The sequence below is a fragment of the Cebus imitator genome, unplaced genomic scaffold (assembly GCF_001604975.1).
Source record: "Cebus imitator isolate Cc_AM_T3 unplaced genomic scaffold, Cebus_imitator-1.0 Scaffold74, whole genome shotgun sequence".
Taxonomy (NCBI): domain Eukaryota; kingdom Metazoa; phylum Chordata; class Mammalia; order Primates; family Cebidae; genus Cebus; species Cebus imitator.
The window spans coordinates 6,323,039-6,347,770 of record NW_016107389.1 but is presented as its reverse complement, the minus strand read 5'-3'; the positions used below and the strand labels follow the sequence as shown (position 1 = coordinate 6,347,770).

At 45.7% G+C, this 24,732-nt stretch overlaps 2 protein-coding genes across 2 annotated transcripts in view; one reads left to right on the top strand and one right to left on the bottom strand.

The window, feature by feature from the left end:
• MYO1E (myosin IE) overlaps window positions 1-18,428 on the top strand; it is a 230,912-nt gene extending 212,484 nt beyond the window's left edge. The window contains exons 26-29 of the mRNA XM_037739750.1: window positions 289-381; window positions 3,641-3,842; window positions 16,642-16,811; window positions 17,341-18,428. Coding sequence (XP_037595678.1) covers window positions 289-381; window positions 3,641-3,842; window positions 16,642-16,811; window positions 17,341-17,417 — 542 coding nt within the window. The 3' untranslated portion in view covers window positions 17,418-18,428. The remainder of the gene's footprint in view (window positions 1-288; window positions 382-3,640; window positions 3,843-16,641; window positions 16,812-17,340) is intronic.
• A 5,553-nt stretch (window positions 18,429-23,981) lies between these two features.
• CCNB2 (cyclin B2) overlaps window positions 23,982-24,732 on the bottom strand; it is a 20,624-nt gene continuing 19,873 nt past the window's right edge. The window contains exon 9 of the mRNA XM_017531907.2: window positions 23,982-24,254. Coding sequence (XP_017387396.1) covers window positions 24,144-24,254 — 111 coding nt within the window. The 3' untranslated portion in view covers window positions 23,982-24,143. The remainder of the gene's footprint in view (window positions 24,255-24,732) is intronic.

The following is a 24,732-nucleotide window of genomic DNA, read 5'->3' as shown; positions in this document are numbered from 1 at the left end:
GCAAAAATAGAACACCTCTGTAAGATTACCAGTCCTTCTTTAAAAGCTACTGTCTCTAACATTTCAAAACTGTACCTCTGTGAACCTATCCTCCGGCCCCTCCCACCATATAGCTACCGTTGCATCCTTCCCTCACTGCCCCTTCTCTGCTGCACCTGTTCTCCTGCAGAGCCACCTGAGAACTGGACTCTAAGTCTCTCAAAAATTTTGCATATGCAAAGAACCACGAGGAGCCATAAAACCAACCAGTAGCACTGATTTTAACTTTGTCTTGCTTGTTTATTTCAGGTCCTACCAGAAGGAACACTACCCAAAATAGGGGTTATTCCAGTGGGACTCAAAATGCCAACTACCCTATGAGAGCTGCTCCTCCTCCCCCAGGTAAGCCAGCCATGTGCCATAGTCTCAGACCACTAAATCTGGACCCATAACCTATAAATTATGTTTGGGAAGAAACCCATTAGCAAATCAATGCACACGTATTAACCAGGCATGGACCATTTCAGTGCCAGATGTATAACACAGCAGCCCTGCTTGAGACCTCCAAATTCAGGAAAGTAGGAGTCAGTGAGCCTGAACTGTGGCTGAGTTTTCATTACCTCGAAATATTACTCCCTTAAGGAAAGGCTTCTGATAGAGAGAAAGGAGTTCCTTGTCCGTGACCATCAGACTTATCAGCTTTTAAGACATAGGATGCTGCTTTATGGAAATAGGAGTTTGTCAGGTCTCACCCCACTACCACTACCCAGCTCTGGCCAAATACCACTACAGTAGTCCCCCTTATCCTCAGGGGATGCATTCCAAGACCCCTAGTGGGGGCTTGAAAATGTAGATATTACCAAAACTCATCTATACTTTTGCAGTTTGAGATTTCCACAAAACTAGCAGGAATTTTTTTCCTGCCTCACAATATTACAGATAGAAGATTTGTTTTTACTATGATCTTATGTTTTTACTATGATCTTACTCTGTATACAGGTTTTTTTCCTTATTCAGTTGAGAACTTTCACCCTTTCACTTAAAGGAGGCACTTAATGGGTTCTCTTTGGCATATCCAAATCGCCAGCATCCTGGGGCCATTGTGAAAAACAAGACAGGCGGGGCACAGTGGCGCATGCCTGTAATTCCAGCACTTTGGGACGCCAAAGTGGGCGGATCACCTGAGGCGGGGAGTTTGAGACCAGCCTGACCAACATGGAGAAACCCCGTCTCCACTAAAAATACAAAAAATAAGCCAGGTATAGTGGTGCATGCCTGTAATCCCAGCTACTCAGGAGGCTGCAGCAGGAGAATCACGTGAACCTGGGAGGCGGAGGTTGCGGTGAGCTGAGATCGTGCCACCGCACTCCAGCCTGCGCAACAAGAGTGAAACTACATCTCAAAAAAAAAGAATGAAGAAAAGAAAGGAAAAACAAGACGGCTGCTTAGTGACTGATGAGGGGTAGTACACGCAGCACGGATAGGCTGGGCAAAGGGATGATTTGTGTCCTGACGGGACAGAGTGGGATGGCACACAACCTAAACCTTAGGAATTGTTCATTTCTGGAACTTTCATTTCATATTTCCAGAAGAAAAAATTAAAAAGACACTTCTTTAGTCTCTGGAATCTCACAGTTGCATGGTAAGGTATGGACCCTGGTACCCAGCAGTGAGAAACTAATTCTCATTGTTTTTGGAGTCCCCATCCTGCCTCGACCTGGCCCTGTCTCCTCCTTTTCCCTGAAGAAAATCCAAGCACAAAGGAACTTCAGAGCAGTGCTGTAGTATCGTATTACTGCAAGTGTACTGGTTCCAGTGGAGAATTCCGGCCACGTCCACCTGGAAAGCTCGCTGGCCTCAGCTAGGTTGGCTGAAGTAGCCTCAGATCAAATGAGGCCACAAAGTTTCTGACCTTGAGCAGGGCTCGCTAACTCTCTAAGTGACAATTCCTTCGTCAATGAGACAATGGGACCTGGATCCATTCGACCAGCACTTCTCAAACTGCCTGTGGTGAAAGACCAGGGGCTTTAGAGGGGGTTAAAAAAAATTTCCAGTCGATCACAAACCATATGTTTGTATGATATAATAAAAATGAACTAGTAGAAGAATGGAATTTTCAAAGTATATATAAGCCAAAATTTCTTATCATAAGATTCAGCAAGCATGAAATAGATCTGTCAAACCGCCATGAACGTGTCTAAATGCTTACTGTTAACTTCTGACCTTATTGTGGACAAGGGGATCTCGAGCAGCATGTGGGGCAGCCGCTGTGGGGACCCCACTTTTATCACTGGGCATGTGACATCCCGAGGGCATGTCACACTCTTAAGATGCCCCTCTCCTTTCCTTGGGACCTTATGCAGCAAGAGGGATCCTTCTGCCCTCCCTCCGTTCCCCCGCTCCCAACCCTGTGGGAGTCCATTCGGCTCTCACTGACTGAAGGACGAGTTAAGATGAAGAGAAGCTGTTTGCTCCAAATGTCTAGTTCTGATCTGATCTGGTGACCTGTGGGAGGAAATTGCTGGAGACATGGCTAGATGAAGAGCCACCCTCTTGAAAGCTCCGAGAAAACCGTGGTTCAAAGAAAGAATGCTACTTATTATTACCGGACAGGAAAAACCCTGTTTCTGCAATAATAAAGATGTATGTCAGAGCTGGAAGCGACCAAGCGGATTCTGGACCAACCTCGTGGTTCTTTCATGAAGAACTGACACTCAAAGATCAGCTCTCTTGCTCATGATCAGTGTAGGTGTCAGAGGCAGAGCCACAACTGAACCCCTAGTCTTTCTTATAAAAGCATCATCATCCCATTAGTACCAAAGAGTTCTCTTAATTTGGTTGGAAGAGTTTTTTGGGTGGAGTTCACCAAAGTGGGCCTTGAATAGTCTTATTATCTTTCTCCACTCAGCTCGGATCTGTCAGTGGGAGAATGAATAAGGGCCTCTTCATACATAGCATGGTATGCTGATGGCTGATTCAGCCAAGACGCATGGTTTGGAGCACGTCACTGTAACCCATTACTTATTGGCTAATGCGATTTTAACTAGACAGCCGTGTTCAGCTGAGACAGCTTGCTCAGACAGACTGATCCAACTGGGTGGCCACATTTCCCTTGCCTGTGTGGAGCACACCCTCTGCCTCACACAGCGTGCTCCTTGCCATGGATGCCCAAGACTGACCCCTTGAAAATTTATGTCCAGCTGTTTAAACAACTGCCTGCCAGCCCTCTCGAGTCATAACCTCATAATTTTTCTTAGGCCCAAGAAGGTGTCTCCCAGCCAGCTGTAAGCTTACCTTTTCTTACTGTGGGCTTTGAATCCCGGGAAATCTGGGGATTCTGTCATCACCAAGCACATGCTGAGTGTCCACTGTGTTCTGGGCACATCCCGGGAAGTTTACCACACTTTGTTTTACATGTTAAATACGTACAATTTTATTTGTGAGTTACACCTCAATAAAGCCCAGGAGTCGGGGGAACAGTGCATCAGCTCTAATTCTCACAATGTGTTAGCAGTGATGCCTTCTATTTTTTTCAAATGGGGAAACAGACTCAGAAGTTAAGTAAGCTGCACTTGACTAGTACATGGAAAAAATATGGAGAGACTTTTGGCAAAGGATCCAAAAATGTAAGCCTTATTTCCTTCTGTCTTCCTCTCTCCAGGATACCATCAGAACGGAGTCATCAGAAACCAGTTTGTGCCACAACCCCATGCTCCTGGAAGCCAGAGGTCCAATCAGAAAAGCCTGTACACTTCCATGGCCCGCCCGCCCTTGCCACGGCAGCAGTCTACCGGTTCTGACCGAGTGTCACAGACGCCTGAGAGCCTGGACTTCCTCAAGGTCCCGGACCAGGGAGCTGCAGGGTAAGAGTCTCACATCCTGTGGATGAGGCTGGCAAGCTCCATCTCCATCATTCAAAACAAGGGTTCAGAGATTCCTTTGGGCTAAAAGAGATTCCTTTTAGAATCCAATATAGGATTCTAAAATTCAGTTTTCCACCTCAATGCTATATTTGGTGGGGGTGGGACCCAAGGCTGTGGGGCTGTGGCCGGTATTTCTAAAGGTACAGCAACATTAATGGCACACAACTCATTTCATTCTCCAGAGAGGGCTTATCTTGGAAACATCAGAAGATGGGTTCCCTCTGGGCCCCAGATACAGTTACTCTGTGACCTCTTTGTGCTTTCTTGCATGGTTGAGGAATAATGGAGCTTTTGATTTATGTCTATGCCTGCAGTTGCAAAAATACAATAGCTCTAAGAGTCTTCAGCAACATAAAGAATAACATCCCGGCATATAATGTTTGTTGAAGCATATGAGTCTTTGTGGCTTTACAGTGAGAGCCTCTCTGCCTTTCTAGAATATAAACAAGGAGTGGGGAAGAGAACCCAGGCTTTTTAGCCGGAGGAAGTGAAGATCCTGAAACTCTGTGTAGGTATTAGAAGAGCTATCAGTTTTAAAAGGGGGTAAAGACATGTCCTGTGGAGTCACAGGGATGGAATTAGGACCAACTTGAAGACCAGCTAGTGAACTCTGCCAGGGGGTAGATTTTGGCTCCAGTAAAAGGAAGAACATTACAGCAACCCAAAGATGAGTTGCCCTCACATGTAAAGAGTACTTTGTCCCTGGGAGCACTCAGGCACCAGTGGATGGGGATCACCAGGCAGGCATGTTTGGAGTAATGCTGTTAAATGTTGATACAGTGGGGAGGGAGGCCTCTCTAACACTGGACCTGCTGCTTACCTCTCTGAGCTTCAGTTTCCTTGTCCAAACAGTGATGTAATGCCATCAAGCTTGCAGGGTTGTTGGGAGGACTAGAAATAATACACATAAAATACCTAGCATGGTACTTGGCATTCAGGAGTCTACTCACTGAACTCTAGCTTGATGGTGGTGATGACCATGACAGGATGATGATGATAAGGACCCTGTCACTTAATGGAGGTTGAACTAGAGACTTGTAAGGAATCTTCCATCTCTGCACGACTCTCTGTGGTGGAGTGGCTCTGTCCGCTAAAGCCAGTAATGGCCTGCTCCCACCCGCTGTCTCTTCTCCTCTCTCTCAGGCCCACTTCTGTTTTCCACTCTCTTCTGTCTCTAGCACAATGGAGAAGTTTCAAATGAGGATCAGAAGGTGTGAATGCAAAATAGACCCATGCAGGAAGAGAGACAACAGCTGCTTCCTCTGAGTGGGCAGCCGTCCGCCTACCTTTGTGCTGGTTGGTTGGTTGGTTGGTTTTTTGAGATAGAGTCTCCCTCTCTTGCCCAGGTTGCTGTGCAGTGGCGCAGTCTCGGCTCACTGCAGCCTCTTCCTCCCAGGTTCAAGTGACTCTCTGGCCTCACCCGAGTAACTGGGATTACAGGCACGCACCACCATGCCCGGCTAATTTTTTAGATTTTTAGTAGAGACAAGGTTACACCATGTCGGCCAGGGTGGTCTCAAACTGACCTCAAGTAATCCACCCGCCCCAGCCTCCCAAAGTTCTGCTAAATCCCAAAGGGATTATAGGCGTGAGCCACCGCGCCTGGCCCCATTCGCCTTTATGTCCTATTACTTGACATTTGTCCTGCTGGGGCAGCTTTCTTCTGAAGACCACAAACCTCTTACGAACTTTACTGTGTTCTCACCTAGTGTTCCTTTGTCCCTGGCAAGTCTTATCTCACTTCATTTGGGCTACACATATGAAAGCACCTTAGTTGTTTTTTGGTTTGGTTTTTTTTTTTTTTTTTTTTTTTGAGACAGAGTCTTGCCTTGTCACTAGGCTGGAGTGTAGTGGCGCGATCTCAGCTCACTGCGATCTCTGCTTCCTGGCTTTAAGCGATTCTCCTGCTTCAGCCTCTCAAGTAGCTAGGACTACAGGGGCGTGCCACCATACCAGCTAATTTTTTTTGTACTTTTAGTAGAGATGGGGTTTCACCATGTTGGCCAGGGTGGTCTCAATCTCTTGACCTCATGATCCGCCTGCCTCCCAAGTGCTGGGATTACAGGCATGAGCCACCGTGTGTGGCTGAAAGCACCTTAATTTTATCACACAGACAGCCATCAGTAGAGTGAATGCTACCCTTATATAGACCCCCCACCTCTGTTTCTCTCTCTCTGTACGTGTGTGTGTGTGTGTGTGTGTGTGTGTGTGTGTGTGTGTGTCTCCCTCTCTTCTTCCCTTCCACTTCCCCTCACTCTTGGATAAGTAGCTATACCCCACCAGTGCTAATGACCATGGTTTACCTGATTGGTTTGGTCTAAACCAGACGTTCTCAAACTCTAGCATGCAGTAGAATCACCTGGAAAGCTTGCCGGCCTACTCTGTGAGTTTCTGACTCTGTAGGTCTGGAGTAAGGCCTAAGAATTTGCATATCTGCCATGTTCCCAGGTGATACTGTGATCCAGGGACCACATTTTGAAAACCACTATAGTCTGATTGATAAAGCCAGGGAAGCCTTTATGTGAAGGTGAATTGCAAGAGTGCTGTTAGGCTCACGGGATTTTCACTCTCTACCCAGAGCTGTACCTTTCAGGTGGGTGAGCGTAACTAAGTTACAATCCCTCCTAGGCCCAGTGTGATGCCTCCAAGTAGGCAGGGTATTAAAAGCAGTCAACAAAATGCACCACATCTCTTAGCTCTGTCTGCTAGCTGCCTACTTGCTTTGGTTTTGGCAAGCAAAACCATCTTTCCAGCCTACTTTGCAAGTTGCAGACTTGCACATCGGCCAGCTGGGAGCATCTGTCAGCCAAAAGTAGGCAATTTAGGAACACTGTGTCTTAACCGAGGCTGCTCCCTTCCAGCCCTCTGCCATGTGGTTCCGTATTTAAATCTTATCACACCTTTTGCCGCCTTCAGGCCTAAAGACTGGGTACACGTGTTGCTGTCTTGGAGATTGGCCATGAGGCCAGACAGAGAGGACACCTTCATACCTGTGTACCAGGCAGTAAAATTTCCTTATATGTAAAACACAATTAGTAGGCACACTATGTCTTAGCCAGCCTCCTCTCTGTAACCTTAAATCTGCTGTGCAAACATTCCTTAAGAAACCGTAACTTGGGCAAAGGGTTGAGCATTTTCTTAGTATTTATTTTCTAAAACACATAAAGGTGAAAATTAAAAGTTTCTAATGTGGCCAGAGACTTTGAGTGTGGCATTTTACGGATCCTCATGGTTACCTAAATTTAATAGCTTCTCCTATTTGCCAAGAAAACATGAATTGCATTTATTCCACAGGCAGCTGCTGAAGCATGCAGGGAATTTCAGGATCCCAGGTTTGTACTTTTTCCATAAACTTGAAGATTCCTATATACATCAAAGTTGCAAACAGTTACCTTGAGTTTACCAATCTATAGAAGTAGAATTACTATGGTCTTTATTTCCTGGCTTGCACATTCTGGACTTATCTTTCCTTCTTCTCTGTCATCCCTCAGTGTACTTTTTTTTGTAATTTCTTTTGGATCCTGTAATATGGATGCAATCAAATGATGTAATTAGCACCTCAGGTTAATTCAGGCAAGTCTTTATCAGTTTATTTTAGGTTCAGTCAGTTGAAGAGAGCATGAAGATTTCACTAAATTAATTACCATCTCAACTGGACTCTTTACCCTTGCTATCATTCTCCAGAAGCACTACGAGATCTGCAGTGGGAGTCAGGATCTTGCCATCGATTAGTGTAGCTTTCGAAAAGTCTAATTCAGGTTTAAGATCATTCCTGATTCTCAAGGGAATAGAAGAGGCTAGGCAAGAATTCTATAAACAGTTCATGCATCCACCTTTGCTCAGATCTCACTATCCAGTGTGCTTTGTAATTTTCCCTCCTGTAATCAAAATGTACATAATCTACCTGTAGTTCATTATTGGAAGCCTTAAAACTCAGACTGGAAACATCTGTTGACCTTTTAAATCCTGTGGTTCATTTTGTGGGAGGACAACTTTAGGAAATTTCAAGATACTCTAGAGATTCCTCCAGCTGGAAGTTGGGAAAACAGATAAATCTTGTAAGTGCTCAGTGGTAGGGCTTCTGGGCATGCCACAAAAGAAGGATCAATAGAAAAGTTTAAATGCTGCCTGTGTGTCTCTTGTCAAGATCTCCCAATGGAGTCATATTTTCAAGGGATTTAAAATTTCCATCAAGTGTCCAATAGCAATATTTCTCAACCCATAATCTACAGGAGCAGCAGCCATATCCTGGCTCAGGCAGACATGGTGCTGAGGAATTCCTGGCATCCATTTCCACATTTTCCAGTAATGTTTATAGATTCAACCTTTTGGAACACAGCATATTTTTAAGAGCCAGTGAAACAAAATGCCATTATTTTCCTTCTTGGAATTTCAAGACATAAATTTCACATCTGCAGAACAAAGAGGCAATATTTGAAAGCTTAATCCCAGCTTCCCCTGGGATAGACTAGGCACGCCCACCAGGAGGTGTGGGAGCTACAGAGAAATTCGCAAAAGGTAGCATTTAGAGTGCAGAGAGCACAGGATTTGCACTTGTAAGAGCGGGGTGTGAGCCCTGGTTCGTTTATTCATTCCTTTCTCTTTTACTCATCAAATATTTACTGAGCCATGTGCCTTCTATACCAGGCTTGTCACTTAATCTTTCTACTCCTTGGTGTCTTCACCTGTATAATAGTGATGATAATAATAATACAATAATTTTGAAAACCCAGTCCTCAAGAGTTTCTTGAAGGTTAAATAAGAGCTTTGTGTGCTATAAAGCACAGTGTAATTGAAAGGTCTTTTGTATTGGTTTCATTACTGTTATTCATTGGTCGGCCTTGCAAGGAAATTTTAGTGCTCTACCAGGATTGAAAGGTGACGTTCCCTGGCCCAGTGGCTTTATTCTCAAGAACTCAGATCTCTGGACTCCACGAAGGTCTATGCTTCAGGCATTGACAGCTTTAATGCAGGGAATGGGCAGCCTAAGAAAGCCGAGTCAAGGAGACCAGGCAGGGAGACGCCAGCCCCCAACACACACACATCCTTGGCAGCTGTGACTCTCCTTCGTAGGCACAGAGCGTCAGTGGCACACAGAGTTCTGCAGCAGTAATGGTAACAGTCACTAGACACCAGAGGCTCATTTGGACAAACTGAATAAGAAGAAAAGTCACAAACTCCTTCTGGCTCTGCACCATTCCACAGTCTCTCTCTTTTTCTTTGAGACAGAGTCTCACTCTGTCACCAGGGCCGGAGTGCAGTGGTACAATCTTGGCTCACTGCAGCTCAACCTCTGCCTCCCAGGTTCAAGTGATTCTCGTGCCTCAACCTCCTGAGTGACTGGCATTATAGGCATGAATCATCACCATACCTGGCTCATTTTCAGTAGAGATGGGATTTTGCTGTGTTGGTCAGGCTGGTCTCATACTCCTGGCCTCAAGGGATCCACCTGCCTCAGCCTCCCAAAGTGCTGGGATTACAGGCGTGAGCACCGTGCCCGGCCTCCACAGTCTCTTTCTAACTAAACATCTCCGCTGCAGTCATCATAACAATGCACATCCCACGGAAAGGGATGGACATTGCCAGGCAGAGGGAATTAACTGGCCCTCAGTTTAAAGAATTTTGATGTCACTGGGGGTTTTGTTTTCTTGTGGGCTTTTGGCATCTTGTGAGATTCAGCAGTCATCTATGAGGGCTCAAATGTCAGTTGACATCCTAACGTCTTGGGGCAAATATATCACTTGGTCTTCTCTGGTCACTAATACAGGACTTACTTTGCAGTGCAGGTTTTCACAAAGCCAACTGGAGGTAGTGTGCTTAACTCATCAGGAAGTGTTACTTGCTTCTGGGTTATAATGTGATTGCCCCACTCAGAAAAAAGAACCTGTTGCAAAATGAATTTGCTGTAGCTCAGCTTTTTCATGTATTTATGTTCATTGGTAATAGACACATAAAGTAATGTGTACAAATTACCCTGAAATAAATGATGGGTCAAGTAGTAATAGGAAAACTAAATCGCATTGTACAAAAATTAGGTATAATGAAACACTGGATTTGCTCAGTGATGTATAGTTTTATAACCACATACTAACATATGTATATATTATCTATATAAGGAGCATTTATTATTGAAACGTCAAAAGGAAAAAAACCTTATTGTGAGTCTGAAATCTTGCTGTAACTCCCAATTGTCTAGCCAAGTGCAGTGACTCACACTGTTAATCCCAGCACTTTGGGAGGCTGAGGCAGGAGGATCACTGGAGGCCAGGAGTTTGAGACCAGCCTGGCCAACATGGTGAAACTGTTTCTACTAAAAATACAAAAATTAGCAGGGCATGGTGGCGGGTGCCTGTAATCCCAGCTACTTGGGAGGCTGAGGCAGGAGAATCACTTAAACCTGGGAGGCAGAGGCTGTGGTGAGCCAAGGTTATTCCATGCCACTCCAGCCAGGTGACAGAGTGAGGCTCCGTCTCAAAAAACAAAAATTATCTCAATGAAATGTTTTTGTAACACAATTTTCAATTGTGATGTTTATTAGAAATGCAAATACTGTGTCACAAAGTACCAGAACTACCAACAGTATCTAAATTCTACACAGCCATTATGAAACAAATGGTGGCACATGGCTGAAGTCCCGGCACTCAGATGGCTAAGGCAGGAGGATGGCTCAAGTCCAGGGGTTCAAGATGGCAGTGAGATATGATCATGTCACTGTACCCCAGCCTGGGCATCATAGCAAGACCTTGTCTCTAAAAATAATAGCAATAAGCAAATAACCAAACAAAAGTAGGCAAGGCATTTGTAGACAACAGTGAGCCTGTGCTGTCGTGAGGGCAGCATGAGGAGGGCAGGATGGTGGTGTGCTGCTCCACGGTGGGCACTCGGGAGGGAAAGGCCTGCGCTGTAACATTCACCAGTTTCTGTGGTAAAATACTCTCCCTGTGGCCAGTGTGAAGCTACCGGTGTGACTACTACTGGGTGCAGAGTTTGGAAAAGGTGAAAGTCTCACACCATTGTGTATTTCTGCCGTGCATCAGCAATAGACTTTAATAACTTCAAATGTGTAGACAGAAGGAAAATAAGTAGGCCGGGTGCGGTGGCTCATGCCTGTAATCCCAGCACTTTGGGAGGCCAAGGCGGGTGGATAAGTTGAGGCCAGGAGTTTGAGATCACCCTGACCAACATGGTGAAACCCCGACTCTAATAAAAATACGAAAACAAAATTAGCCAGGCTTGTTGGCACATGCTTGTGTAATCCCAACTACTCAGGAGGCTGAGGCAGGATAAACGTGTGAACCAGGGAGGTGGAGGTTGCGGTGAGAAGTAGGGAGAAGTGATGAGCATTTATTGCCTGTGCTTTAATGTTTCTTTGTCGTCAATGATTTGATTTTTAATAATGGCCATGTTTGACAACAGGCTCATAAAATTCCTGAAAGTTCTATCAGCTCTCACAGCTGGAGTGAGCAGCCCGTACTAGCACAGTGGGCATGCAGGTCTCGTGTGCCCTGTGACGGGGTGTGTAATCCCTAACTCCTGGATTAACCAGTTGCCTCAGCTGGAAGTGGGGGCTCCAGGCACCTAGAAGACCTCATTCATCAAATTTCTGGCAGTTTTTTTTTTGAAAGTAATTCTCATTAATGAGGCAGGATCGCCACCTAGTGATGCAAAGGAGTTTGCCTGGGTTTTCAAGGCTGATGGAGTCTGGGAAAATGGCTGTTCCCACCGACTGTGTTCTGTGACTTCCAGGTCTCCAGTCTGGTGAATTGTACAGACTGTGACTGCTTCATTGGCACAGACTTCCTGTGTTCCTCCGTGCTGTTGAGAGCTCTCTGTAAAACTTTCCTTGAATTAGAAAAAAGGCCTGGGACCAGGTACAGTGGCTTACACCTGTAATCCCATCACTGGGGGCCAAGGTGGGAAAATCGCTTAAACCCAGGAATTTAAGACCAGTCTAGGCAATGTGGTAAAACTTCATCTCTAAAAATAAATAGGCTGTGCATGGTGGCTCACACCTGTAATCCCAGCACTTTGGGAGGCTGAGGTGGGCGGATCACTTGAGGGCAGGAGTTCGATACCAGCCTGGCCAACATGGTGAAACGCTGTCTTTACTAAAAATACAAAAAAAAAAAAAAAAAAAAAAAAAAAAAAAAAATTTAGCTGGGCATGGTGGTGCACACCTGCAATCCCATCTACTTAGGAGGCTGAAGCAGGAGAATCCCCTGGTAGGCAGAGGTTGTAGTGAGCCAAGATCACACCACTGTACTCCAGCCTAGGCAACAGAGCAAGACAATTTGCCGTGCTACACAAGTCAATGTCACGTTACAATTCACTTCTGCTCTGGAGGAGGCGTGGGCTAGGAGAGGATTTGGCAGGGGGTTCGCCAGAGTATGAGGAAGCACTAATGGAAATAAGGTCCAAAGGCTGAGTAGGAGTCAGCCGTGCTGCCTGGGGAGTAGGGAGAGGCCAGGAGAGCACAGCCAGACCAAGGAGCCAGAAAGATCGGTGTGGCTGCAGTGCCAGGAGCCTTAGGCACGTGCCACCATGTTGGCCAGTGATGAACCCAGCAGGAAATCCCAGGAGCCTAAATCAGTCATCTCACAGGAGTGTCGTGAGGGTAAAATGAAGCAGCACCTGATGCCTAGCACAAGGCCTTGGCCCAGTTGAGGGGAGTCTCTCCAGACCTCACACAGCTACAGGCAGAGTTTCCCAGAAGACAACCTGTCTGCTAGCTCTCACAAAAAGAGTATAGACATGTGCAGGCTGGCCAGGGAGAATGGCTCTCACTGTGGCTCGCTTTGGAAATATGCTGCCCTGGCAGAGGTGGTGTACCTCTTGTGGTCACAAGTAAGATCCAACGGTGGCATCAGTGCTGCCACTCCTAATACAAAGTACAGAGGTCCTCCTTCCTCCACCCACCGGCCCCCTCCTCCCTGCCACCATCAAACAGTCCCCGCTGTCCAGACCCTGCTCCCCAGCAAATGCCCCATCTCAAAGCTGTCCTGGCCTCCGCCACCTCCCAACTGTGGAGTACTGTGAACCCCATTCAGCCTAGTGATAAAGGACCAAATGGCTTACACTGCCAGGATAGTGGCAGTTGTACACAACCTGGACAATTAGGCCAGCTGTTGCCATGGGTCTACACAGGAACCCAGGTAATTCCTGAGCTTTTACTTTGGCCAGTAGTCACCTCTCCGGAGGAAGTAGCCTCTGCTGCCTTGAGATCAAAGACCACACTGTGGCCACACACACCCAGCTGTTTGCATGGTCCACCTTCATCCCCTTAGCTCTTGTTTATAATTTGCTATCATCACCAGAAGGAATTTGTTCGATCAGACTCATGGTCTATTTTAACACAATCTAGATGACTTTTTTTTCTTTTTTCTTTGCCTAATTACCCTGGCTGGAGTTTCCAGGATAATATTGGACAAGTTGTGAATGCTAACATCCCTCTTTTCTTCCTGATGTTACGGGGAAATCGTTGTGGGTTTCAGTGGATAAATATGATGTAAGCTTGAAGTATTAGACAAGGGTCCTCTCCCCAACCAGGGCTCACGGAGAAAGGAAGGCAGGCATCAGTGTGGCCTGCAGCAGAGAGTAAGGTTTGTATGAGCAGGAGCCGCACCTGGCAGACTCTGTAGGCGCCATGAAGGGTTTTGGTCCTTTTTCCAAGATCAGAGAGAAGCTGTTAGAAGGATTTTCAGGTGGGATGGGGTGAACTAATAACAGCTGAGCTAGCATGAGGGCCAAGTGTTCTAGAAAGGAAGCAACTGGCAAAGAGGACGTGAAGGAAAGAAACAGGGCTTAGTCAAAGCTGGGGGTAGATGGGGCAGAACAAGTGAGTGATGCCCAGGGCAGGGAGGGTCTTCCCTCTCAGGAGCCATCCGTCTTGTCTTCCCACTAAGAGGTCTTACTCCCACCCTGGCAAGGGGAGTCCTTCAGCAGGAGGACCCTGTACCTAGGCCCCCAATATTTGGTCTCCAGAGACCTCGTCAGTCTGTACTAAGGACAGTAGGGTTTTCCCACCAGACAAGACGGGACAGATTTTTGTCTATGGATATAGTTGGCTCGCTGTGCCCATGAGTTCCACATCTGTGGATTCAACCAAACTTGGATTGAAAATATTCAGAAAAAATATGGATAGTTGCCTCTGTAGTGAACATGTACAGACTTAAAAAAAAATTTTTTTTCTTTTGAGACCGCACTCTGTGGCCCAGGCTGGAGTGCAGTGGCATGATCTCTGCTCACTGTAACCTCTGCCTCCTGGGTTCAAACGATTCTTCTACCTCAGCCTCCCCAGTAGCTGGGATTACAGGTATAATCTGTAATATATTATGATAAATTACACCATGCCCAACTAATTTCTCTATTTTTAGTAGAGACGGGTTTTGCCATGTTGGCCAGGATGGTCTCGAACTCCTGACTTCAGGTGATACACCCTTTTTGGCCTCCCAAAGTGCTGGAATTACATGTTAGCCACCATGCCTGGCCAGTCCTGTATTTTTTAAAACGCTTTTTTTTTGTCGTTATTCCCTAAACAATATAGTATAACAACTATTTACATAGTATTTACATTACATTAGGTATTACAAGTAATCTAGAGGAGGTTTAACATACAAGAGGCTGTACATAGGTTATATGCAATTGTTACACCCTCTTATATGAGGGACATGTCTGTGGAGTTGAGTATCTGTGAGTAGTCCTAGCATCAGTCCCCCAGGGACACAGGGACGACGGTTTTTGGTGTTATGTGCGTGCACACATGTGCCTCTGTGTCCCTGCACGTGCACTCCCAGCCCAGTTCTGTGGACTGCCAGGCTGGAGGCTTCCTCCCTGCCAGGGTTTTGTAATGCCTGCCCCCCACCCCCTTTTATTCCTTGTTGCTGAGAAGTCACGTTGACTTCTGGTATCCAGGCTAATGGCTCTTATTAGCCAAATGCTGACACATCCCCAGCATATAGGGTGCTTAATTACAAACCTGTTTGCCCGGCTGGCTTTCAGAGAAGCAAGCACTTCAACAGGGAATGGGATTTCCAGTAGACATGAGGTAGGAAATAAATGATGTCACACTGACAACCTACAAAATGCCTTTCCTCTACACTAAAAGTGGCAAGAGTGGCGAGAGGAGTGGAGCCTGAGTAGCCTTGAGGATTGCCCCGTCCCGTGTGGGGTGGAGGAAAAGCCCAGTCTTAGGGGAGCCCAGCCCTCCTGGGGACAGTCTGCTACCCTGCTGGCAGCCAGTGTTCCCCTTCATGATCCAGCTTGTTCATCAGCACCCCACGAGCATCTATCATCACAGGACATGGGCAAGGCCAGCAGGCTGCGATTTCCTCAGAGTGCAGCTCAAAACTGGATGTGGTGGTTCTTTCCAGAACTCAGGTCCCGGGAAAGCCCCCCTTTTCCTCTTTGCTCCTGCGGGTGTGAATGATGTGCCCGGACCTAACAGCCAGGCCTACCATGTTGAGGTCCAGCCCAACTTCTTTAAGGAGAAATCTTGTTTCTTTCGTAAGCAAATGAACATAGCCTTTACTTTGGTTTGTCCTTAAGCAAAGTGGGAAAAAAAAGAAATGTTCTCCATGTTTCTGTTTTCCTTTTTGTTTTTGCTAGATGCTTTTCATTAACATATTTATTAAATAATTGATTCAGGTATAAGTTTGAAGATCTCACTAAGCAGGAACCAGTAGAACTTACATGCTTTGAAACAACGAATGAATGGTGACTTGAGGCAGCATAGTATATACAAATAATCCAGTTAAAGCTGGATCTGGATTAGGGTTTCAGCACTGGAGATATTTTTAATAATTATGACAGTGGAGTGGAGGGAGTGTCACTTGTATCCAGTGGTTGAAGGCCAGGGATCCTGCAGGGCACAGGACAGCCTCCCTCACCTGCCCCCATATACACACACTATAAAGGGTTATCCAGCCACAGGTGTCAGTAGTGCAGATGCTGAGAAACTGTTCTGGATAAACTCTTGTATAAGAATATTCACGGCAACATTTCTGGAGGGGCAGAAGGGAGCTCTGAGGGGTAATAAAGGAGATTTGAAGAGTAATACTGATGGATGAGATGAGAGGTAAGTCTGAGTAATAATGAGGGGGTGGGAGGGAAGTCTCTGGAGTAATGATGAGGGGGTGGAAGTCTGAGGAGTAATAATGAGGTGGTGGGACAGAAGTCTAGATTAATAATGAGGGGGTGGGAGGGAAGTCTCTGGAGTAGTAATGGGGGGAGAGGGAAGTCTGGGAAGTAATGATGAGAGGGTGGGTGGGTGGATGGGATGGGATGGGAGTAGAGAATGATCCAGAATTACCTCAGGTGGTAATTCTGGGGGGAATTCAGTGAAGGAAAGATGCCTACAGGCTTCTGTGGCACTGGCAAAAGTTCCATTTCCAAACTTGAGGGAGGGACGGATACCTGAATGTTCATGATTTAAATATATGGGTATACTTTTGACACTTTTATATGGCTGTGTCTTTCACGTGTCTTTCTATGCTGGGAACACCGCAGCAGCAGCAGCAGCAGCAAAGGTTTGTAAGAGCTATTTGGGGTTGCAACAACCTTGTCAGGAAAGTCAGTTTTATTCCTCAGGTTTAAAAGACTGCACCCTGGGCCATATGTCTTCTAAGGGTGGAGCTGGATTTGAACTTGAACAGGCCAGTGACAGCCACCATGCCCCAAACCACCCCTCAGTGCTGCTGCCTACTCCTGGGACCCAGTCTCATCGGCTCTACTCTCCCCACAGGGTCCGGAGACAGACCACCAGTCGGCCTCCCCCAGCAGGGGGCAGACCCAAGCCCCAGCCCAAGCCCAAGCCTCAGGTGCCACAGTGTAAGGCTTTGTATGCCTATGACGCGCAGGACACAGATGAACTCAGCTTTAATGCCAATGACATTATTGATATTATCAAAGAAGGTAAGTGTGTGGCTGACTGGCTGGGACAGCCTCCCAGGCTGCCCCAAAATCTCAAGCTGTTTTTCTTCATGGTAGCAAAATGGCAGCTGCAATTCCAGGCCTGCATATCAAATGATATATGAAATCTGCAACATCTCTGAAACTTTTCTTTGCCATTAGACAAAAGTCCTGAGTTTTATCCTGATCAAACCAAATTAGTCATGTGTCCTCCTGAACCAACTTTAGTAGCAAGACAAAGGCTGTACCCTTCAGTTTATTAGACCTGGTAGGCTTCCTCCTAATCAAAGTAGATGGAGTAGAAGCCAGAGAGACAACCTTGAGTATCCATTATTAAAGCAGTCCATGGGCTTGGCTGAGTGCCTTATTAATTTGGTAGATATCTTACATTTTACAACAAACTTTTTGATTTAAAGAACAAAGGGAAAACAACATGGATGGTGCCATATCACTTGAGCCCATGGAAGCAGAGTGTGTTTGGCTGGGGTAAAACAGTTACTCATCTTCACTTTTACCATCTCTCTCCCTGCAGATCCTTCAGGCTGGTGGACGGGTCGACTACGAGGCAAGCAGGGCCTGTTCCCAAACAACTACGTGACCAAGATCTGAGGCACTCATGACTGACGCATGGGGCAGAGGAGCTCCAGGCACAGACAATGGGAGGAGATACTTAGGGGCTCCCCTTCCAATCCGCAGTGAGCAATTGCTTCTCCAAGGCCTGGAGCTCTTCTGGTACCTTCCCCCTGGAGGACACTGAATAGGCTGGGGTTGGGAACAGGGAGTTATCACTCCACAAACGATCCTAAAAGGTAGCCCCTTCATAGGAACCCAGGCAGGCAAAACCACCACGCAATAAGATTTATTTATTGTATTTAAACCTGGTGAGAGGACAGGTGAGGTCTGCTGAGATCTTGTAGGCTTCTGTCAAAACAGCACCCTGCTTCCTCACCAGGCCCAGGGAATGGCTGTAGGTGGCCGCTGACAAGTGCCTTTAGTTGAAGAGCACATTTCTTTCACCTCTCTTGTCCATACCCGACATACACATTCCTCTCTGCCACCTTCCCTCAGGGAGGACCCGCCTCTGCAGACTGGGCTCAGCGTGAGCAGGCAGTTCCTGTGCGCATGCCAAGGGCAAGCAGGCCTGCTGAGCCCAGGAAGACAGAGGGACACTAGTTTACACTTTGCCGGGACCATCAGGGCCGCCAAGCACAGGTCAGGGGCTGGGCTGCCGGCTTTGCTTTGTTTGGGTCTTCAATTGGAATGTGGCTGGCCCATGTTGGTTTGTGTTTAAATGCTGTACTTATTACAAAAAGGATCTTTTTTTCAAGCTGTACATTTATAAAAACCAGATCATATACTGTATGTATAAAAATCTTGAGATGGTAGAAACATGTATGAATGTACTAAGTAGTATTCCACTGTACTCATTCATAAGGTAGCTTTTCTTACAAAACATTACCAGGTACTTACAGATGTGCCCTGCTCTTTTCCAACTATGGAAACAGTGTCATTGCTTTCTAGCTCAGTTCCCTGCAGACTCTTCTCAACTCTTTCCCTATAGGAATTTTCTTCCCATCCCTCCCCCTACCTCCTAAATAAATAAAGGAATCAGCGAATACCTTCTTCCTTTATGACATTTGTTACGGGTTGAATTGTGCCCCTCCAAAGATGACGTTGGAGTCCCAGCCACCAGTACCTCAGAATATGACCTTATTTGGAAATAGTCTTTACAGAGCAAACAAAATGAAAATGAAGTCATTAAAATGGGTCTTCATCCAATATAATGGTGTCCTGATGAAAAGGGGAAATGTGGACACAGAAACCAACAAGCAGAGGAAAGACCACGTGAAGAGGCAGGGAGAAGACAGCCAGCCATTCACAAGCCCAGGAGAGAGGCCTGGAACAGACTCTCCCTCACAACCTTCACAAGGAACCAATCCTGCCCACCTTGATCTTGGACTTCCAGCCTCCAGAACTGTGAGGCAGTGCCTTCAGCTGTTTGAACTACTGGGTTTGTGGTATTTTGTTATGGCAGTCCTAGCAAACTGAATGTTTTCTTGCCATAATAGTGAAAAGCTGGAAACAATGTAATTGCCAGCGAAAACAGAATGGTTGTTAAGTGGAGACTGCCCTTTCTCTGCCTCTCCCCCTCCCGTTGCCACAGCCATTCTTAAGCTAGTGGGAACTTAGAGTTTCAGCAGCATACAGCTTTGAGTCATTTCAGAATCCTCGAATTCCATGGGAAAAAATTATCGGGGCTTACATACAAGGAAAAAAAATGGATCTGGATTAGAAACGAAAACATGGCATTTTGTTCTCTTGTGTTTTACTTCAAGATCAGGAAGCAAACTTCATTCTTTAACAGTAACAATGTTAAAAGGCAATGTCAATTCCATGTTGTGACCAGAGAGGAAAGTAAAGCCATGACATGATGAATTGAGGAACGGTAATCCTATTGACACTAGTGGTCTCTATATATTTTTACAACATACTCTCACATTCCTGGACTCCCTGCAGTGGGAGGAAGACACCACAACAACTGGCACCAAGGAGCATGGTGGGCTCCCCACAGTCACCAGCATGTAAGCTGCTTTCTCACAGGGCAGGAACACCAGGACCATCGTCCCTTGTTGTAAGCCCCTGGCTGGCTGAGACAAGCCTTTGTTTTTCCTACTGATTTTCCTCCTGATAAAACAGGGACTGAGTTAAATCCCCCAGGAGTAGCACGAACACCCTCATCCATGGAAATCACAGACCAAGCCCTTAGCACCTGCATCATGTACCCAGCCAGTGCCAGGCTCAAGGAGATGCCCAAGAAATGGTGCTTACATAGGTGAGTGACTCAGGGTAAGGAGACTTAAATCTGTGTAGAGATGCTGAAATTCTTACACTATTAAGAAAAGTTTGGAGAAATAGTCATTTATCTTAACCTTATTATATACATTTAGAAATTCAGCATGGGGACTACCAGAAAAATCTTGGATAAATAACATTTCCCTTTTTTTCTTAATTAAAAAGTCTTCAGAAAAAATGCCATTTTCCCCTTTAGGACCTTTAAGAAACTAACCTGGGTTTCCTCTAGTCTCTGGATCTAGCCTGGCCTGCCATTTTCTTCACCGTGCAGCTAGGCAAATATGACCAGTTCAGGAGTCACTTACCAGGAAAGAACATACAGGAGATCAAAGGGCCACCCCCGCCTTCTAGAACTTGCCATCCTGTTTGAAATAAGGGTTGTTCATGTGCACACACAGCAACATGTATAGCAGTATCAAACACAGTATAAAATGTGACAGCCCGGCTGGGCATGGTGGCTCACGCCTGTAATCCCAGCACTTTGGGAGGCTGAGGCAGGTGGATCATGAGGTCCAGAGGTCAAGACCAGCCTGGCCAAGATGGCGAAGTCCTGTCTCTACTATAAAAATACCAAATTTAGCCGGGTGTGGTAGGCACCTATAATCCCAGCTCTTCCCGAGGCTGAGGTGAAGAATTGCTTGAACCCGGGAGGTGGAGGTTGCGGTAACACAAGACCCTGTCTTGAGACAGCAAGACTGTCGCAAAAAAAAAAAAAAAAAAAAAAAAAAGTGACATCCCTTTGACCAAAGTTTTGTTTTTTTAAAACAGACTCTCACCCAGGCTGGAGTGCAGTGGCGCGATCTCAGCTCACTGCAACCTCTGCCTTCCCAGTTCAAGAGATTTTCCTGTCTCAGCCTCCTGAGTAGCTGGGATTACAGGCACGCGCCACAATGGCCAGCTAATTTTTGTATATTTTAGTAGAGATGGGGGTTTTGCCATGTTGGTAAGGCTGATCTCGAACTCCTAACCTTGTGATCTGCCCGCCTCGGCCTCCCAAAGTGTTGGGATTACAGGCATGAGCCACTGCGCCTGGCCCAACCAAAGATTCTAAGTAACCAGGGACTAAATGAGATGGCCTGACCATGAACCCTAGGGCAGAAGTGTTCAAGCTTTAGTTGTAGACCAGTGGTTCTCAAATTCTTTCGCTTCAGAACCCTTTTACACTCCTCAATGTTAATTAAAAATGCTAAAGTGTTGAGCTTATATTGGTTATGGCAATCAATACTTACCATGTTATAAATTAAAAGTGAGAAATTTTTAGAACACAAGAATACACACACACATTCTACTGGCTACTAGAGTAACATCATTGCATGTCATGTAGCCTCTGGAAAACTCCATCATATACTACTGAGAGAATGAAAGTAGGAGAAAAGGAAATAATACCCTGATATTATGAAAATAGTTTAGCTGTCATGGACTTTGAGACAGTCTCACTCTGTTGCCCAGGCTGAAGTGCAGTGGTGTGATCTCGGCCTCAACTCAAGGAGCTTAGAGGTCTCTGCACAGACAGCTGTCTAAGCAGCTTACCCAGAGCACCAGAGAGAGAGTGGGCTCCTGCCAGGTGGAACTGTTCACAAAAATGAGAAAATATATATGTGCATCTATGAATTACAAACTCCACAGAGCTTCCACAGAGCATGGCTTTCACATAATCTGGATTCCTGCTCTTTGAGACTGCCTCCTGAACTCATCCCCAGACCCGCCCTGAGTGGAGCTGGTCATGCTAAGTCTGCCTGTGCCTCTAGGTGCTACCATTTCTTTTACAGGTGCCACCGTTTCTTTTATACGTTGTGTCCCAGTTAAGATTTCACTGGCAGTAGGACTACATTCTGGTTTCCAGGGCAATCAAGAGCAGAGCATGCACGGTGCATCTTTGGTGGACAATTTAACTCTGTGTTTCTGGCACCCCTCACTTTTGTGGCCAAAAGACAAGAGGAGCCATTCTACAATTCTGCCCACTTTCCCACCTTGTTTTGCTTGTCTCCCAGGGTCTAGCTGATTGCAATTATTTTGGGATTTAGAACCTTGCTTTTATTCCTACCCACTATGCTTTTTTCCGTACTGGACCATACCCTTCCATTGAGGCCCTTCTAACCAGAAGACTGGATGAGTATGGTTCGCTACTCACCCAAGGTCACACAGTTCTTCGCTTGGGAAGCCATCGTTGGAACTCTGAGTCCAAGGCCTGTGCTTTTCGCAGACAGCACCTCACTCCATCACTCAGGCTGGAGAACAGTGTGGCACAATCATGGCTTACTGCAGCCTTAAACTCCACGGCTCAAGCGATCTTCCCACCTCAGCCTCCCAAGTAGCTGGGACCGCAGGCATGTGCCACCACATTCAGCTCATTATTTTTTGTAGAGATGGGGTCTTCCTATGTTGCCCAGCTGGTCTCGAACCTCTGGGCTCAAGCAGTCTTCTCGCCTCAGCCTTGCAAAATTCTGGGATTACAAGCATGAGCCACCATGCCCCAAGTGCCTGTGCTTTTAATCATTTTCTCTAATTCAAAAAATATTTAGGAATGTGACAGTCTACCGTGTCAGCCTTTCAACCTCTAGCATCTTTCTCTCAACACATAAAAATTTAAAAAAAAGATTCTGGCATCCTCACCAGAAAGGAAAAATTTTAAAAAAGAAAAAAGAGAAGAAACCTCACGCAAAGAACGCAACAGCTAGAAATTTGTAAACTCCTTTAACGGGCAAGAGCTCCATCTAACATATCCGAATCCTCGGACTCATCTCTTTCCAAGACCATTAATCTCTCCTTAAATAATAATAGCTGTGTTCAAGTATCATCTTCCTACTAGAACCTATACTAAGTGTTTGGCATACTTTAGCACAACCACCATATGAGGTAGACGCTTTTGCAGGTACAGAAACTATAGAGGTCACAACTACTTAGAATCAAATCCAAAGCACCCACGTTGAGAGTCAGTGCTCTTCTATACTGTGGATACATCATTTCATATTTAATTTCCGTGTCTTTACGATATGGTTTCTACTTCCACCACTCATTCCACACTTAACGACATTTTAGTTTGGGGTACCTGCTTTGCCACCTAAAAGCATCTTAAAGGTCTTTTTTTGATGACATCCTGGAACAATTTCCTGCGTCAGGACATTTAATATTTAAGTAAAATATGTAATAAGGAAGCTATAAAATGTCTTTGGAGTATGCTTACAAAGGCTTTCTTGAGGAAGAGCTGAGCTCAAGCATCCCTGGGAAATAACTGCTTGTCAGAGCCAGGAAAGCTCCCTTTGACAGTCTCACTTTGTTATCATTCACACTTGTGATCAGAGTTGTCTAAGGCTGCCATGGGAACAAGCTTCACTACCCAACAAAAGATATTCATAAAACTCTATACTAGGATTTCAACATACAACGATACCCAAAATTTACAGTTAAAGACACACTAGTCAGGCAGTTCTGCCTGCCCAGAAAAGCCAGTGCTAACTGGAGCCAGTTTCTCCTCCTCAGGGGCTGCTGTCCTCAAGACGCACCTGAATCATAGGAGTAGACACTGGCGTTCTCTGTCAGCAAGAGGCAGCTCTTACCACACTCTAGGGTTGGGGGAAATAACTGAGATAAATGAGTTTACTGCAAAGCACAGAACCTTTATGAATCTTCCAAAAATTTGCAATGTTTCACAAATGTATCTGACTCCTTTCTTTTACAACACCAATTAACATCTTGTTTAACATCTTGGGAAGTTATACAAGACTCATGTTTATGGTTTTTGTTTTTAAGCTAGTGTTTGGAGGCTGAGGATGCACTCCACCATAGAAAACGATATTCAATGCCCATCAAAAACCAACCAAACAAAAAAAAATATATATATATATAAAGCCATTTAGCCCATAATGTACCTGAAGCTGCACAACGAGAAAATGCATCCCAAGCTTCAACTTGAACAGGATGCCACGGGCCCATTTTCTTCAGCTGTGACCCTTGGGATGGCGCTCTCTGGTCTCAACCATGCCTTTGAGAAAGGGACCCATTATAAGGGTTGCTCTGGGCCACGTGTTCCTACGCAGGAATTAGAGAGCAGCTGACTATATTCTAGAAAAGAAAGTGTCATGGTTATCCTCCCATTTTAAATTTTCACAATAAACTTAACTTGTATTCAAGAAGCGTAGGAACAGGTTAGTGTTCACTGAAGCCAAGTTCTAGTTTTTTCCATTTGAGAAAATGGTAAAAAGGTCTTGCCCAAGCCATAATGGCAGTAATTTACATGCTATTCATAACAGCTCAAAAAGAAATTAGTCAAAGCAAGCTTTCACTGATTTCTTCAGTAAAGAATACACAAATACACATGGATACCTTAAGAAAAACCAATCGCTTTATTTTTCTTCAATATATATTTAGAAAATTGGTCTCAGGTTTCATGAGACAGACCAGACGACTATGTACAAAATCAAGAGTTCTAAACCAGTAAGAAACAGGGCACAATGAAGCACACATCCCCAGGGGCCATGCAGCCTAGGACCTTCCCATGAGTGGGGAGGCAAGTTCTTTGATGGTTTTCGAGTTCAGCTGAGGGATGGTGCTGATCTTCAGAAGTTTGCTGCTTGCATACTTATTCTTGATGGCCTGAAGAAGTCATTTGTGATTAAATACATGTAAGGAACCCCCACTAATACCTTATTCCTTAATCCACAAGTATCAAAGATCCAGGGCCACAATCATCGCAGTGACTCCCAATCGCTGGAACCAGTGAAAGCTCTGGGCTTATAACACGTGCCTGACCATTTCTTTCCATCCCCATAAATGAATAAAACCCACTGGGGCTGGGTGTGGTGGCTCATGCCTGTAATCCCAGCACTTTGGGAGGCCGAGGCAGGGGATCACGAGGTCAGGAGATCGAGACCATCCTGGCTAATACAGTGAAACCTCGTCTCTACTAAAAATACAAAAAATTACCTGGGCTTGGTGGCACGCGCCTGTACTCCCAGCTAATAGGGAGGCTAAGGCAGAAGAATCACTTGAACCCAGGAGGCAGAGATTGCAGTGTGCCGAGATCACACCACTGCACTCCAGGCTGAGCCACAGAGTGAGACTCCGTCTCAAA